Source organism: Neofelis nebulosa, chromosome 8, assembly GCF_028018385.1.
Source record: "Neofelis nebulosa isolate mNeoNeb1 chromosome 8, mNeoNeb1.pri, whole genome shotgun sequence".
In the NCBI taxonomy this organism is placed as follows: Eukaryota; Metazoa; Chordata; class Mammalia; order Carnivora; family Felidae; genus Neofelis; species Neofelis nebulosa.
Window position 1 is genome coordinate 118,931,439 of NC_080789.1, and position 17,842 is coordinate 118,949,280.

At 39.5% G+C, this 17,842-nt stretch overlaps 1 protein-coding gene across 7 annotated transcripts in view; it reads right to left on the reverse strand.

Annotated features, from left to right (window-relative positions):
• MYO3A (myosin IIIA) overlaps positions 1-17,842 on the reverse strand; it is a 254,494-nt gene that overhangs the window by 203,074 nt on the left and 33,578 nt on the right. For all 7 annotated transcript variants that reach the window (XM_058681663.1, XM_058681668.1, XM_058681665.1 and 4 more), the window contains exons 4-5: positions 6,692-6,796; positions 6,035-6,134 (exon numbers count right to left, since the gene is read on the reverse strand). In XM_058681663.1, coding sequence (XP_058537646.1) covers positions 6,035-6,134; positions 6,692-6,796 — 205 coding nt within the window. The remainder of the gene's footprint in view (positions 1-6,034; positions 6,135-6,691; positions 6,797-17,842) is intronic.

The window sequence follows — 17,842 nt, forward strand, 5'->3', positions numbered from 1 at the left end:
TGAGAACTGTATTTAGAAACCAAAAGCTAAGCGCTTGATGGGCTTGTTCTTGGTACATCAACGTTTGCAAGCCCTCTTAGTAGAAATACCTAAATAACATGTATACACCTACACACACACACACACACACACACACACACGTCCCACATGCACATTCCATTATATTTATTTTTATATTTGTCTATATATATTGAAAACCATGCATTCAAAATGATACCTCCAATTCCAATCTAACACTACTGGGTTCAGTTTTCTTCCTTTCCATATTTGTAATTCTTCTCTTTAACAGTAAGAAACCTGGCTCCGCTTGTACACATTATATTTCCTGATGGTATTAATCCCCCTTTATGTAACAATGTCTTGTCTCCATCTCGACCCCTACACAGATGTCTTTCTTACCTAGCTTGGGCTCTGATAACCTGAAGTAGGGTCGTCATCATCTCCCTAGACAGATGTTCTCCTTGTCCCACCCAGGGACTCACACTCCTCTCCAACTGAACTCCATTACCACCACCCTCCCAGCATGGATGTCTTTCTCACCACACTCAGGCTCAGACCTCATGTTGAGCTGCACCCTGCTCTCTTGTGCTTGTTCAGTCCCACCTAATGGCTTTTATTCTGAATTTTTTGGGAATAAAGGAAGGAATAAGAGGAACTTCACAGCTTTTAAGTTCAGGTATAACTGCCTCACTTGATGCTAAAAGTGGGTTATTAACAAAAATCACAACTTCTCTTTGACCTACATTACTCATTGGGGATTTGGTCTAAAATTGGGCATGTGGGTAATAAGAGATTGAAAGCCATAAAATATTCTGTCATAAGAACAATGTCTAAATAAATCACAAGAAGTACATTCTGCACTTTTGTATTGAAATGTTAACTATCCTATTAGAAATGAAGCTCCCCAGAGAGAAATCCATAGAAATGAGAACTGAGAACTGCCCTTTACATTTAGTCTCTCCTGCATTTTCTAGTCCACATAAGAACTGCTTTTTCAGACATTAGTTGATTTGCCTAAAGGAGTTTACCTCCTGGGAGATCATATTATTTATTGATTGATTATATACCAGGGACTGCTAATGTATTTCATTAATAATGTTTACAAGCTCCCTTGTCTTTTTACTTTCTGAGGTGTCTAGGGAATTTTTGTAGAAACATATCCATTTAAGGGGCACCTGGGTGGCTCAGTCAGTTAAGCATCTGACTTTGGCTCATTTAAGGGGCACCTGGGTGGCTCAGTCAGTTAAGTGTCCGACTTTGGCTCAGGTCATGATCTTGTGGTGTATGGGTTCGAGCCCCACGTTGGGCTCTGTGCTGACAACTCAGAGCCTGGAGCCTGCTTTGCATTCTGTGTTCCCTCTCTCTCTGCCCCTCCCCTGCTTATGCTCTGTCTCTCTCTCTCAAAAATAAACATTAAAAAATTTTTTTAAAAATATCCATTTAACAAAAAAACCAAAGGTTTTCTTAAAGGCTATATTTATAACTAGCATCAGCAAACTGAATCTTTCTTTTAGTATAATTAAGTAGCTTGATATTTAAAGTAACACCAAATTTACTCTAGCAAAGGGCTACTTTTTTTGGAAACAGAAAGAAGCTATTTTGGGAACTCATATTTCCAGTATTTAGCAACTATTTTTTTTAAAGTATTTATTTACTATTTATCAAGTACCTACTATGTATACCACAGTGAGCTAGGGGCTAAGAATACTATTTCATGATAATGGTAATACCTCAAATTTTTTAAATTATAAAGTATCTATAATTATACTAAGTAGGTTGCCTGTATCATGCTGTTTATTCTTCACAGCAATCAACCATATGAGGTAGAGCCTGTTATTTCTCATACTTGTAGATGAGCATTTTGATGTCCTTGGAGATTGTAACGGACTTTCTCAAGGTCACACAACTGTATGGAAAAATCCTGCCTCTCATCATTCATTCGACAGTATTTACTGAGCATGTCCAAGGGGCCAGTACCATGCTTGACTCTAGGGACAAAGTGCCAGACCAAAGAGATACCATGTCATCATGAAGCTTATAGCTTAGTAGGAAAGGTAGTCAAATTAAATTATGATTACAATCAAGGGTGACAATTGGTTGTCTAAACAAAGTATGGGTGGTGGGAGGTACTCAGCCAGGCAAACAGAAGTTAGCTAGGTGCAGGAGTGAAGAGAGGTTTCAAGCATCATGTCCACAACTGGTCACAAAATGGAATCACCCTATACTAAAATACAATTCCTTTTGCTTCTATTATGGCCTCTCCCTGTGCCCCTATCTACTGGCTGGGGGGGCAGTAAAGCTTGCTCAGAATTAATAAACCCATAAAGTCCTTTTAGATAGAGCTCAGTTTCTGTTGGATAAAAGTGCCTGTTCCATCTCTCAGATGGCATTCCTCCTCCTTCCTCCCTCCTGAAGATGGTACCAAGTGTACAGGATGAGGGATGGCTTAGAAGACCTTGTGGCAAGGAGAAGAGGGAGGGTCTTTGGTACGGAGGTCTCTGGCCTCTGGGGCCATTTGCCTGTGTGTCTGCCTAGCTGCTAGGTGCCCTACTGGCCTCCCATGCCGGCACTGGCATCGGGTGAGCTCATGGTCCACTCTCCTCATACTGGCAGGGCTTCCTGTGGTTCCTCTGAGCAGACGAAGGCTCAGGTTGGCTTTGGCTGGAGCTGAGAACACTCTGAGCTCTGGCCGTGCCTCCTAATCAGACCTGGCTCAGGTGATCTGCTCTGTGCCTCACTGCCCAGACTAAGCAACCCCTCTAGGAACTCCCCAGACAGATTCTCAGTGACTTTTGGGTTTCTGGAAACTAAGGGAAGAGCTGGGGAAGCTCAATTTGAGTACTTCCCCTACGTAATCACTTTACACCTCCGTGTGTAAACGACAAGGACATGGCTCAGCTCAGTCTGCAGCAATGGCCTCTCCGTAGCGTGGATGCAAATGGTGGGGAGTGTGCAGGTGAGAGCTTTTATCTGCCCTCATTGTCATCTTCACTTCTTTAAAGCTCATCTCACTCTCCTGGTCTCCTTCTCTGCTTCATCTTTCCACCATCACCCTAGAATTGGAAAGGGTTTCCCTCTTCTTTCTTTTCTCTCTTGTGTGAAACCCTCTAAAGAGAAGATAAAACAATTTACATTGACCTTTCTCAAGAGATATCCTGGGTCTTGCTACAAATTCCTCTTTTTGAATGTTAAAAACTGAATATTACTCCAGTCATTTTCTTGCATTTCCTCTGGAACAAAGCTTAATCTTCCCCCCAGATAGAGAGATGCCTCAGGCAGACTGGAGTGAAGATAATGTTCTTGGACAGGTAAAGAGTAAAAACATGTTAAGATATTTCAAAGTACTCAGTCACAAGTGTAAGAGCCCTGACTGAGCAAGAGTGTGGGGCGTTTAAGAAACTGAAAGAAACTGACCTGGATCGTAGGTAACAGCATGAGAAGGTACCTCATGAAGTACTAACTCTGTGCCAGCACAGAGAATCATAAGGCAAAGGCTTACCCAAGGGCTAGTGGAAGCCACTGATGAGCAAGACAGTGCCAGGATCAGCTATGCTTTCTGATAGGGGTCCCTCTGGCTGCAGTGTGGAGAAGGGACAGGAAGGAAGGAAGGAAGGAAGGAAGGAAGGAAGGAAGGAAGGAAGGAAGGAGAAAGGAAGGAAGGAAGGAAGGAAGGAAGGAAGGAAGGAAGGAAGGAAGGAAGGAAGAAGGAAGGAAGGAAGGGAGGGAGAATAAAGGAAGGAAGAAGGAAGGAAGGAAGGAAGGGAGGGAGAAGGAAGGAAGGAAGGAAGGAAGGAAGGAAGGAAGGAAGGAAGGAAGGAAGGAAGGAAAGGAGGGAGAAGGAAGGAAGGAACGAAGGAAGGAACGAAGGAAGGAACGAAGGAAAAGAGTGGGGGAGGAAGGAAGGAAGACTGGATGCAAGGAATTCAGAAAAGTATAACCGCAGGACGTCAAGTCGGAGATGATGGCTAGGACAAGAGAAGCAAGAAAGATGGAGTCTGGGTATGTAGGTAATAGAGACAGAGCTTTGTGACTAGTTGTAGATGTGAGAGGTAGACAAAGGAAGACTCGGATGAGCCAAAGGTTTCCGACTTAAGCAACAAAACAGGGCTAGTGACTTTTTCCAAGACAAGGAACTCTTGATATGAAGCAGACTTCTGGGGATGGATGAGGTGGTGGAGCTCCATTCGGACATTTTGAGGACTGGAAGCCACCCACGCACAGATCTGCAGAAGCCATAACGAGCTTAATATATATTTTGTGAGGTGAGAAGTTCAAATAAAATGTATTCTCAAATACTTTGCTCCCAGTCTCAGCCTTCCCTAAATCTTATTTAAACACTGAATGAGGACATCCTTTTTTTGCTTAATGCTCACCACATCTTACTCCTCTGCCTTTGAGAAGTTTCACCATGCATGCCAACCTCAGCTTTGAATTCATACGAAAATCTACACATCATTTTAGGCAAACTGAATCCACGTCCTCTTACCATGGAGGATAGACACAGAAGAATTCTCTTACATGCAAATAATAGCATTTTAGTATCCAACACTGGGAACACATTGAATAGGCAACTGGCCCTCTTTTCTAATTGCTGCTGAAAATAAAGTCCATAAGCCAATTAATCTAAAACCAAAGCCCATATTTTGTCAGCTTCCCAACTTATGATTATTTACAAAGATATCGTACAAAAGGCCACCTTATTAATTATATCGGTATATGTGTGAAATCTAGACTACTTTGGAGGGTATCCCAGGAAGTCTGCATTTCTCAAAGCTACTGGTTGACTAAGTTTTTCTTTCACGACCGAAGAGACTGGCTCTTTCCATGGAGCAATGAAAAGGATTTTGTTGTTGTTTTCCACTTCAGGCACAAGTTGTAAACACAAACGCAGGGAGAAATATATAGGGTACAGAAGCACAAGGAGAGATACCTTCCCCAGCCAGAGTGAGGGAAAGGGGAGGGGAAGGTGACTGAAGGACACTGAGATGTCCTAGAATAATGTCGCCCACCTTCCCAGGAGCAGTGCACTCGTAGGGATCCAATGATAGGAGGTGTGGAAGGGCACTGTCACACTGGTCAATAACTCCCCAGACAAATGTGCGAGGATCAGCTATGGTGCCTTTGGCCATGACACAAAAACCCATTTGGCTGAGTAAATATGGAAATTTATTATCTCACATGACAAAAGGTCCTTTGATGGGGCAGGCTCCAGAATCTGTTGATTTAGTGGCTCAATTATATCAAGAACTCTCATTCTTCCCATCTCTCAGCTCTGCCTTTTCCAGGGTGGCTTTCCACTTGGGATGGAGCACCTCAGGACAGAACAAGGTGGCTGCAGCAGGTTCAGGCATGGCAGTAAGACAGAGAGGGTCCCAAGGAAGAAAGAGACCATCTTTCCATGTGCTTCCTTCTTAGGATCGAAACTATTTTCCCAGAGACCTTTGAAGTTTCCTCCTCATTTCTCAAAATCCTGTATTCAGGCACATGCCCATTTGTAAAGTAATAATAAGGGCCGTGGGACTACCACTTAGGCTTAGTGCAATTATTTGGAATGCTATTTTATTTATTTTTTTTTCACGTTTAATTATTTATTTTAGAGAGTGAGAGAAAGGGAGCATGAGCACAAGCAAGAGAGGCACATAGAGAAAGGGAGGAAAGAATCCCAAGCAGGCTCCATGCTGTTAACATGCAGCCCGCAGCCTGACTTGGGGTTCGATCCTATGAACCGCAAGATCGTGACCTGGCCCAAAATCAAGAGCCGGACACTCAACCAACTGAGCCAGCCAAGCGCCCCTGGAGTGCTATCTATTCTTGAGAATCAACCACACATAACCACTACAGCGGTGTTATGGCTTGACTTGAAAGAAGTCATTCTTTCTTCTGGGAATCTTCACTGGCCAAATTTATAAAGAATCTCTGTACTTTCTTACCTCAATAGGATACTGTTTTTCTCCACTTTCAATGCCTAGAAAGCGAGGGTAATGGAAAATGATCAAATCATTTATCAAACCCATGCATTTCAAAACAAACTTACCAAAATCTACAAGTTTAACTCCACCTTCAGTGGTCAACAGAATGTTATTTCCTTTTACATCTCGGTGGATAGTTTTGTTGTTATGCAAATGCTGAAGTCCCTAAAAGGTGAGAAATATACAGTGACTTTAAAGAAAGCATCAAACAAAAGTAACATTTTTCGGATGGATGCATTTGTGCAAAATCAATAGGAAATATTTGTTAAAATTCACATTAAAATGTTCCACACTGAATTAGTGAAACCAAAGTAGATCATTTCTACTTCGGATTTTATAAAAATTCATAAAGCAGAGCATGCCCTTCCTTAGCTCTTATCAGATACTTTATCAAAAATGTGTTGATCTCAATAGAAGAAACATTCCATACACTTATTTTAAACAACAGCAAATATAAACCTATTATTAAAAAAAATACAAATTATCTACCTTCATCATAATCAGTCTCAGAAATATACTTAGATATCAGAACTCCAGGTTCTGCTGACACACAAGGAGGGTAGATTTCTAACAAATAATTAGTCATGTTAAACATTTCAGATTTTGCATATACTCTTGCATCAACAAATACCAATGTACTGATATTTTCCTAAAAATAGGATCCACATTTTTTATTTAACTAGAACTGCCCCATAATTAATGCACAATTTAAATTGCCTTACCAATAGTGCTTCACGTAAAATATAGGCAATTATGGGCTCACTCATTCTTTTGCCCTTCTTCAGAAAACCCTTCACGAGATCTGTCACTGATCCTCCATTGCACAGCTATAAAGGAACATTCAAAGATATTAAGATGGATATGACATTTGAAGTCCTTGTTATAAAAGGTTTTCTAAAAACATTTTTTAAAATTGTTCCAGGGTGCCTGGGGGCTTAGTCGGTTAAGCGTCTGACTCTTGATTTAGGCTCAGGTCATGAATTCAACCCCCACACTGGGCTCTGTGCTGACAGTACAGAGCCTGCTTGGGATTCTCCCTCTCTCCCTCTCTGCCCACATGTGTGTGCTCTCTCTCAAAATAAATAAACTTTAAAAAATAGAATAAAAATGTTTTTTTTAAATAAAACTGTTCCCATTTTTTTTTGTTTCAAATGATTACTCTCATCATCTTTATGGCTTCATAAATGAAATGAATCATAATTTTAGGGGCATTTGGGTGGCTTGGTTGGTTAAGCATCTGACACTAGATTTTGGCTCTGGTCATGATGTCACAGTTTCATGAGTTCAAGCCCTGTATGGGCTCTGCACTGTCAGACTGAGATTCTCCCTCTTTTTCTGTCCCTCCCCACCCCCTCAAAATAAATAAGTAAATAAACTTAAAAAAAAAGAGAATCATGATTCTACAAATTAGTCTCAAATTTTAGGATCTAGGGCTTAAAAAGTATTCTTGATTTCTGACAGTTTAATTAAAAGTGCAGTAAGATTCTATGACCTCACTACAAGGCTATATAATATTTTATATATGCATTAATTTAAAAACATGCCCCCTTTCTGACAAAATTTCAGAATGCATTAAAATAAGGATTACAAGTAACATTTCAGAAAGCTGTTTTAAATACCATGGTTCTCAGGTTTTTTACCTTCTTCCCTCCCCACACTCCTCCCTCCTCCCCAAAAGAAGTGGGATCTATGAAAAAAGGGGGATTTTTCACATGCAGGTTCTCCAAAGTTAGGGAACATTAAATCCCACAGAAAACTTTCAAAGGAGCTGCAGATTTGCAGAGCAGAGAAATACCAATATAAGCATTGGAATCAGAGAGAAGAGATAATTAGGTAATGGTCCCAATGAAGCTTGGACCCCCCATGAGTACTTGATCCCTTAATCTCTGACTGTCTAGCCTTTACCTTCAGCCCTGACCCTCCTCTGGGGCTCTTGTCCATGGTCTCCTTGCCCCTTACCCTGAACTTTCTGGCCTCCTCTTCTACCTGTCTTTGTTACCCACCAGTGCCTGGGAACTAAAAGCCATAATTTCACTGACTCTACTAACCTCAATGGAAACAGAGAAAGGAGGTGTGAGGAAATAAATTCCTGGCATCCTAGTTTGAAAGACTGAACACATTTTCTTCCAAACTTTTTCCTAACATGGCGATTAGATTTTATGGGATGCCCAAGACTTCTGATACGTTACAGATTAGGTAATAACAGCTATCCATTCACATGTGGTATCTCTGTATCTCACCTCTCTCTAGGTAGGTATTATCATCTCCATATTAAAGATTGGGAAAGTGAGACACAAAATGATAAAGTAACTTGCCAAAGATCACGCAGTAGAGACAGAGCTAAGATAGGAACTCAGACGGTCTGATTCTACAGTGGAGCCTTCACAGTTAACCGATTTGTAGCTGACGTCTTTCTCCATTCAAAGAAAACTTCTTTCAGCTTATAGAGGAGTAGGTGTAGTCCTAGCATTCCAAAACCTGCATTTTCTTCTGCATCAGAAAGGGGAACACCCTTTCACTGGACAAACAGAAGACTATTGCCTTAGCAGCAGAGAACAGGATCACACCATCTCCACTGTGGCCCAGCATGATCAGTTCAAAAAATTACTCAAAACCGACTGAAAAGAAACTCAGAGCCCTTCAAAATGCATGGCATTTATTTAAAAGAACCAAGTTTTTTTTTTTTTTTAATATATGAAATTTACTGTCAAATTGGTTTCCATACAACACCCAGTGCTCATCCCAAAAGGTGCCCTCCTCAATACCCATCACCCACCCTCCCCTCCCTCCCACCCCCCATCAACCCTCAGTTTGTTCTCAGTTTTTAACAGTCTCTTATGCTTTGGCTCTCTCCCACTCTAACCTCTTTTTTTTTTTTTTTTTTCCCTTCCCCTCCCCCATGGGTTTCTGTTAAGTTTCTCAGGATCCACATAAGAGTGAAACCATATGGTATCTGTCTTTCTCTGTATGGCTTATTTCACTTAGCATCACACTCTCCAGTTCCATCCATGCTGCTACAAAACGCCATATTTCATTTTTTCTCATTGCCACGTAGTATTCCATTGTGTATATAAACCACAATTTCTTTATCCATTCATCAGTTGATGGACATTTAGGCTCTTTCCATAATTTGGCTATTGTTGAGAGTGCTGCTATAAACATTGGGGTACAAGTGCCCCTATGCATCAGTACTCCTGTATCCCTTGGATAAATTCCTAGCAGTGCTATTGCTGGGTCATAGGGTAGGTCTATTTTTAATTTTCTGAGGAACCTCCACACTGCTTTCCAGAGCGGCTGCACCAATTTGCATTCCCACCAACAGTGCAAGAGGGTTCCCGTCTCTCCACATCCTGTCCAGCATCTATAGTCTCCTGATTTCTTCATTTTGGCCACTCTGACTGGCGTGAGGTGGTATCTGAGTGTGGTTTTGATTTGTATTTCCCTGATGAGGAGCGACGTTGAACATCTTTTCATGTGCCTGTTGGCCATCCGGATGTCTTCTTTAGAGAAGTGTCTATTCATGTTTTCTGCCCATTTCTTCACTGGGTTATTTGTTTTTCGGGTGTGGAGTTTGATGAGCTCTTTATAGATTTTGGATACTAGCCCTTTGTCCGATGTGTCATTTGCAAATATCTTTTCCCATTCCGTTGGTTGCCTTTTAGTTTTGTTGGTTGTTTCCTTTGCTGTGCAGAAGCTTTTTATCTTCATAAGGTCCCAGTAATTCGCTTTTGCTTTTAATTCCCTTGCCTTTGGGGATGTGCCGAGTAAGAGATTGCTACGGCTGAGGTCAGAGAGGTCTTTTCCTGCTTTCTCCTCTAAGGTTTTGATGGTTTCCTGTCTCACATTCAGGTCCTAAAAGAACCAAGTTTTAGGGCCAGTTGTAAATGTCTAAAAATCACTGTGGGGAGACTAAATGTCTTTTCCAATTTCTCTAAAGTGTGGCTTCTCTTTGGCTGCTTCTTCTGGGGTTGACTATTACATTAATGCAAGAATAAATAGCTGGAATGTTAGAGCTGGAATGGATAAAGGAACCCTAAACAATGTGCAGGAAATAAAATGAAAAATGAAATACAGGAAGAACTAATGTAATTATGTAATTCACACTAAGCAGTTCAAATCTTACTTTCTAGAGTCAATTTTTATTTGAAACAGTTGTTTTTCCCATCTAGGAAAGTTTAGAATACAGGATTCTTCATAATATACACTTCACTTTGTTTTTTAAAGTAAAGTATACTGAGGTATAATTTACATACAATAAAATTTACCTAATTGAGCTGTAATTCTGAGTTTTGACAAGTGCATTAGTCACATAACCACTACCACAATCAAGATACAGAACAAATCCAGGACCTAAAAGTCTTCCCTCTTGTTTCTTTGTAGTCAAACCCCTCGCCAGCCCCTGGAAATCATTCATCTGTTTTCTGTCCTTGTGGTATCAACTTTGCAAGACCGTCACAGAAACTGAATCATAAGGTACGCAGCCCATTCATCCTGGCTACTTTGACTTTGCCTAATGAATCTGAAATTCATTACTGTTGTTGAAGATTTGTTTTCTAATGTTTAAATGTCGTTCACTCCTTTTTTAATGCTGCGTATTCCAACGAAAAGATCAGGCACTATTTGTTTATTCATTCAGTAACTGAAAGACATTGGAGGTGTTTCCAGTTTGGGGCAATTATGAGCAAAACCACTATAAACATTGCATATAGGCTCATATATGAATATACTTTCATTTCTCTTAGGTAAGTACCTAAGACAGGGAATTGTTGACTCCTATGGGTCATGTGTTTCACCTTTTAAGCATCTGCCAAACTATTTTTCAAGGTAGCTATTCCATTCTGCATTCCTACTACCAGTGCATGAGAATTCCATCCTTGCCCTCCATCCTTGCCAGCAGATATTAATAAGAGGTTTTCTAAAGCCGTTTTAAATGGCAGTGTTATCTCATTATAGTTTTAATTTGGATTTTCCTAATGACTAATGATGTTGACCATCTTTTCATGTGCTCATTTATGCTATCCACATACTTTCCTCAGTGAAGTATCCCATTTTTTGTTCATTTTTTTATTGGTTGCTTATTTTCTTATTACTGATTTTTGAGAGCTCTTTATATTTTTTTGATATAAGTCCCTTATCAGGTGTTTTGCACATATTTTCTCTCAGTCTGTGGCTTGTCCTTTCAAGAGTCTTTTGAAGAGCAGAAATTCAAAATTTATCATTCTTAAAATATTATAGAATCTGATTCTTGTGTTATATAAAAAGCCTTTGCCTATTCCAAGGTCACAAAATTTTTCTCCTGTATTTTCTGTAGGAAATTTTATAGTTTAGGGTTTACATAGGTAGGTCTGTATTTTTATTTAATTTTTATATATGGTGTGATACAGATTATACATGGATGACAAATTATTACAGTACATTTTTCTGTTAGTCAAAAATGTCCAAGAAAAAGAAAATCTGACTCTGAATTGAGCTTAAAATCTAGTTGCCAACACCAAGAATCAGGGAATCTTAAATGCATACTGTTAAGTGAAAGAAGCTAATCTGAGAAGACTATACATACTGTATGATTCCAAACTATATGACATTCCGGAAAAGGAAACACTATGGAGACAGTAAAAAGATCAAAGGTTAATGAAGGCTGAGGGAAGAGGAGGGGAGATGAAAACATGGAGCACAGAGGATTTTTAGGACTGTGCAGCAAGTCTGTATTATACAGCAATTGTGGATACAGTTATTACATATGTGTCAAAATCCATAAATGTGCAACACCAAGAGTAAACCCTAATATAAACTATGGGCTTTGGGCAACAATGATGTGCCAGTGTTGGTTCACCAATTGTAAGACATGTACCAGTTCTGGTGTGGGGTATTGATAATGGGGGAAGGTATGAACGTGTGGGGCAGGGGTTATATGGAAAATCTCTGTACCTTTCTCTCAATTTTTCTATGAATTTAAATTACTCTTAAAAAAACGAAGTCTTTCTAAAATTCATAAAATGCACCACAACACAAAGAATGAACGCTAATGTAAATTATGGACCTTAGTTAAGAATAACGTATCATGGAATGCCTGGGTGGCTCAGTCGGTTAAGCATCTGACTTCAGCTCAGATCATGATCTCACGGTTTGTGGGTTTGAGCCCCGCGTTGGGCTCTGCGCTGACAGCTCAGAGCCTGGGCCTGCTTCAGATTCTGCGTCTCCCTCTCTCTCTGTCCCTCCCCGGCTCACGCTCTGTCTCTGTCTCTCTCTCTCAAAAGTAAATAAACATTAAAAAAAAAATGTATCGTTATTAGCCCATCAACTGTAACAAGTGAACCATACTAACACAAGATACCAATAATAGGGAAAACTGGGGGGCAGGGAATTTATGGTAACTTTCTGTACTTTCCACTCAATTTTTCCACAAACCTAGAACTGCTCCACGAAAGATGTGAAAAGGTCCTAAAATAATAACGAAGGAGCATACAAAATTAATCTGTTATGATAAGCCCCTTATAGTGTCTTCTCAGGAACTATTCTACTCACATTTGCATTTTATATCCAATACATTTTAATATGAGTGAAGTATGAGCACAGAAAATATTTTTGATATATATGTTTTCCTTGTAATAGTATTTCTGGTTAAGAAGAAATTTTTAGAAGAATCATTATTTATCCCTTTATATTCAACAAATATTTATTGAATAATTTCAATAATTTCAACAATTTCAATTTCAGTAATTTCAATAAATTATTACTATATGCAAAGCATGGAGACAGATATTAAAGCAGGTCGGAGATGACAGGGGCAGCTTTGGCTCCCAATAGGCTTGAAGTACCATCAGACCAGCGGTTTTCAAACAGGGACAATTTTGCTCCAAGGGGACGCTGGGTAACGTGTGGACATATTTTTGATTGTTAGGACTAGGCGTGAAGCTGCCACTAGCATCTAGAGGTCAGGGGGCTACTAAACACCCAACATTGTACTGGATAATCCCCTCCACCCACAATCAGTCCCCCCCACAAGAGCTCCAAGACTGAACAACTCTGCATTCAAGAGATGAAAAAAACAATTACCAAGATTATGTAATTGTAGTCATATGGGAAACTAATAATGAGCAAGTACCACAGACAGACTGATAATATCAAGTCAGAAGGGAAAAAAGAAAAATGTCTAAAGACAGGATGGAATCTGCCCTAGTGTATGTTAACAACAGTTTCCTCCAGGTTGTTTTGGTGTATTTACTTTCATTACAGTGTCTTTCGGAAAAAGAAGTATCCTTGGGGTGGGAGGAGATTCAAATTTATCACCTTTTTGGTTTTACTGGGTCATGCTCAGAAGAAAGGCTTTTTTCTAAACTAACATCATTACCATACTTTTCTGTTGTCTTTTATGATTTTAACCTATTTTGATCTTTAATTCACTTACAATGTTTTAAATGTGTAATATTTAGTTTGTTCCATACAGATAGTCTGCTACCATATGAAATATCATCATTACTATATACTGGATTCCTGTGAATACCTGGGGTCTTTCTCTAGATTATCAATAAAATTCCTCTGATCTGTCTATTCTTGTCATGTATCAAACTGTTTTAAAGCCTGCAGGTTTAGAGTTGGTTTATCAAATAAGTCACCTCTTACTATCTCCCCAAAATTTCTAGGCTCTTTTTGTACATTTACTCTTCTAGATGATATTCAGAATCAGCATCTCAAAAGATCGAGCTATAAATAAATTGAGTAACACAATACTTTCAATAACATTATTTTATAAAGCATTTGAAAAAGAGTAACCATTTATTGGTTGAAACTCTTACCAATAGGAAATGAAACCAGAATAACCAAAAGTTTTTTAAAGATGACCACAGGACTACTGATGACTCGGTTGGTTGAGTGTCAGATTCTTGATTTTGGCTCAGGCCATGATCTCACAGTTCATGGGATCAAGCCCCACATTAAGCTCCGTGCTGACAGTGTGGAGCTTGCTTAGAATTCTCTCTCTTCCTCTCTTTATGACCCTTCCCTGCTTGTACACACACACTCTCTCTCAAAATAAATAAGTAAACTTTAAAAAAAATGACAAATTACAATTAATGACTAAAAGTTAAAAAAAAAATAATTTTTTCAGGGCACTTGGGTAACTCAACAGATTAAGTGTCTGGCTCTTGATTTCTGCTCAGGCCATGATCTCACGGTTGGTGAGATCCAGCCCCACATCAGGCTCTGCACTGATGGTATGGAGCTTGTTTGGGATTCTCTCTTTCCCTCTCTCTCTGCCCCTTCCCTGCTCACACTCTCTCTCTCTTTCTAAAAATAAATAAATAAACTTAAAAAAAAAAAAAAAGAAAGAAAGAAAGAGGGACACCTGGGTGGCTCAGTTGGTTAAGCTTCCTAAATGCAGCTCAGGTCATGATCTCACAGTCCGTGTGTTCAATCCTCACGTCGGGCTCTGTGTTGACAGCTCAGAGTCTGGAGCCTGCTTCGGATTCTGTGTCTCCCTCCCTCTCTGTACCTCCCCTGCTTGCACTCTGCTTCTCTTTCTCTCTCCCTCTCAAAAGTAAATAAACATTTAAAAAAGTTAAAAAAAAGAAAGAAAGAAAGAAAGCTTTCAAGGTGGGTTAGATTTTAAAAGTCCACCAAAATCCTCAAATTATGAATCAAAAGAAAAATACAACTCCAACTTCTTAATATTTAGGAAATGCTAGGATATTCTGTACTTAATACAAGCACTTCATATGCAAATGTGATGTTAGCAAAAATGTGGGAAGTTCCTTGTCATCAATAAAGAGCTCCTGAGGGCTCAAAAGAAAGAGCTCTTCTAGTTATCAGTCAGGTTACTCTGTACTTGAAAAGGGATGGGGCAGAGCTACAGGAAGAGAGAATAAGAAGACAGTGACAGGCAAAGAATTATTGCAAGGAGCTATATATATAATGCAGTACTTGGCATATCCAATAAATATCAACCCAATGAATAAATGAACAAGCAAAGAAATGACTTTATGAAAGTTGGCAAGTAATTGGAGGAAGAGCTATGTAAGGAAAACCTGATTCATGAAGGAATTTGCAGGGTAAACAGCCCCAGGCACTAGCTGACATACTAGGGAGTTAAAAGACAACTTGTTTTGAGACTTCATGAAGAATGCTAAAGTCACTTTAAGTAGAGAAGCAGTCAGACTGGATAGGGTAATTAGAACAGATTGTGTTGAAAATAAGTTTGACTTAGTTTTTGTTTTTGTTTTTTAAGAATGTTTATTTATTTTGAGAGAGATAGAGACAGGGCAAGAAAGGTAGGGGCAGAGAGAGTGAGAGGGAGAGAGAATACCAAGCAGGCTCCACACTGTCAGCACAGAGCCCAATGTGGAGCTTGATCTCAGGGAACCGTGAGATCATGACCTGAACAGAAACCAAGAGTTGGACCTTAACTGTCTGAGACACCCAGGCACCCCAAGTTTGACTCAATTTTTAAGGAATAAAGATGAGACAGACTGCCAAGAGCAAATGTAGCCTCTTAGTAGAATCAGACTCAAAACAAATAGCCAAGATGTAATGTACTTTTGTAAAGACAACTTTTACAAAAAAAAAAAAAAAAAAAAAAAAGGTTTTTGAAGAATCAAGAAAGTACACATATAGCCTTATATCTTAATGCTAGAATGCAATCCCCCAACCTGAAATTCTGTTCTTGGGGTGAGATTTGCAACTACTATGGAAGGAAGAATATTTGTGAGACTTACAAGATGATAATTGAGTCATTTCCCTTCTATCACTTTACTTAAGTTCACTGGATTTTTTAAAATATGCATATCAGAACCAAAGCAGGAAAAAACTTAAAGTTTAAAAAAGAAAGAACGCCATTCACTCTAACAGCTGTGACCACTGTACCCTGATTCTGCAGGGCCACTGAGCTGGACTGTCCTGCAGGAGAGGGAACCTAACAATAGGCTGTACACTAAAATGCAGTTTTTCCATGACGCTAAAATGCGAGCTGCTCTCTTAAAAAAGAAAGAGCAATAAAAGTCACCCCAGAACGTGAGAAGACATGAGCGCCAATGTTCTAAGACCTTTATAGAAAGTCAGTGAAGACACAAAAAGAAATAGTTAAAACAGACTGAAGGTACCAAATATCAACAAGCTACATACCAATTTGTGGTTGAAATCTTGCTAAAGGTGCTCAAAGATCACACCATGATTTTTCTAAATCCTCCTTCAGAATTAGCGAAATTTCAAACATGCTCTTGGATGAAATCTACTTTAGTTCAACTAGCATAAAATGCCTTTCCTATATAATCCCATATTTTATATTCTAGGTAAACAATATGGAAAAACTTAGTCAAGCACTTCCAGGCAATGAAGTAGTAAACAAGAGGCCATAGTAAGTCTACACACATCAAACATACTAACTGCCATTAGTAGTGCTACCAGCTCAGAGCCTGGAGCCTGCTTCGGATTCTGTGTCTCCCTCTCTGTCGCTTCCCGGCCCATGCTCTGTCTCTGTCTCTGTCTCTGTCTCTGTCTCTCAAAAATAAACATTAAAAAATTAAATTTAAAATGTTTAATTTTTGATACCTCAGTTTCATTAAAACCCATGCCCAATTCTTTTTAAGTTTATTTTATTTCATTGAGGGGGGTGGGCAGAGAGAGAGAGAGAGAGACAGAGAGAGAATCCCAAGCAGGCTCCGCAATGTCAGCACAGAGCCTGACATGGGGCTCGAACCCACAAACCGTGAGATCAGGACCTGAGCCGCAATCAAGAGTTGGATGCTTAACCGATGGAGCCACCCAGGTGCCCCAAATCCATGCCCAATGTAACCATTTGCATATCATCTTTGATTTTCCCGTGTTTCATTAAATAATTAGTGCCTGCTTAGATAGTACATTTTAACAACAAAGATTGAGTGCCTATTATATGTGTGACCTTACGACAGCTATTAATGATCCACCTCAAGTTGAGAATCTTGAAGTCTTCCTGATGAGGGACAGGGCTGTCCCTTACATCTGCCTAGCAGGATCTCCTATCAGCACCCTTCCTGAGGAGCATCTGATCTGTTTTCAATATTGACCTGTGCCTCACTTTCCCAAGGTCCCAAACTTCACCATGAGAGGGCAGGGGTGACTAGAGTACAAAGACCAAAAATTACTCCTGTTTATAAACCAGGAAAAAAAAAAAGAAACAACAACAACAAAAAACCCAACAACATCAAATTGCAAAGGGATGGATAGCAATGGTGAAATCAGAGATGGAACTTCACCAAAATACAGAGACTCTCCTGTGGGATATTTTTAGCAGGAGACCTCATTCTCTATCCGGAAGTAATGTGAGATGGGAAACAGAAAAGGGAAAATGCCTTTTTCTTCTGTGCATCTATTCTGTAAAGAACATGTACCTAAGATGTTTTATCTTCTAGTATTTAGAGCTCCATAAGTTAGAAGGAGTCAGTGTAAATCTAGATACTTGCCCTTTGAAGGCATAAAATTCCCATTTTACATAGCTTGAGACACACACACTTTATCCACTTATTCACTGATTCATTTTATTTGTTAGATTACTTACAATGAAAAAAAAATCGCCTCCAAATATTTTATTTTTTAGGAGGTTAACGAGAGAAAAAGTCATAAATGATGAAATATCTTTAAATCAAACATCCTCCCCTTCACTGAATGTATGCTAGTTGCTCTGCTTGACTATGGTTGTGTCTGCTGTTAGGGGAAATTACTGGGTGAAGCTTCACGTGGACCTTGACAGAAAAGAACTGAGGATGTGAACAATTCTCTCTTTCTGGACCCTACCCAATGTCTCCTGCAAATGTTCCATGCAGGGACTAGCAAAGTTTATCTCTAGCTGCTGCCTGAAGCAGGAACAGTGCTTTAGTTTCCAAAATAGAAAAGGGTCTTCTGAA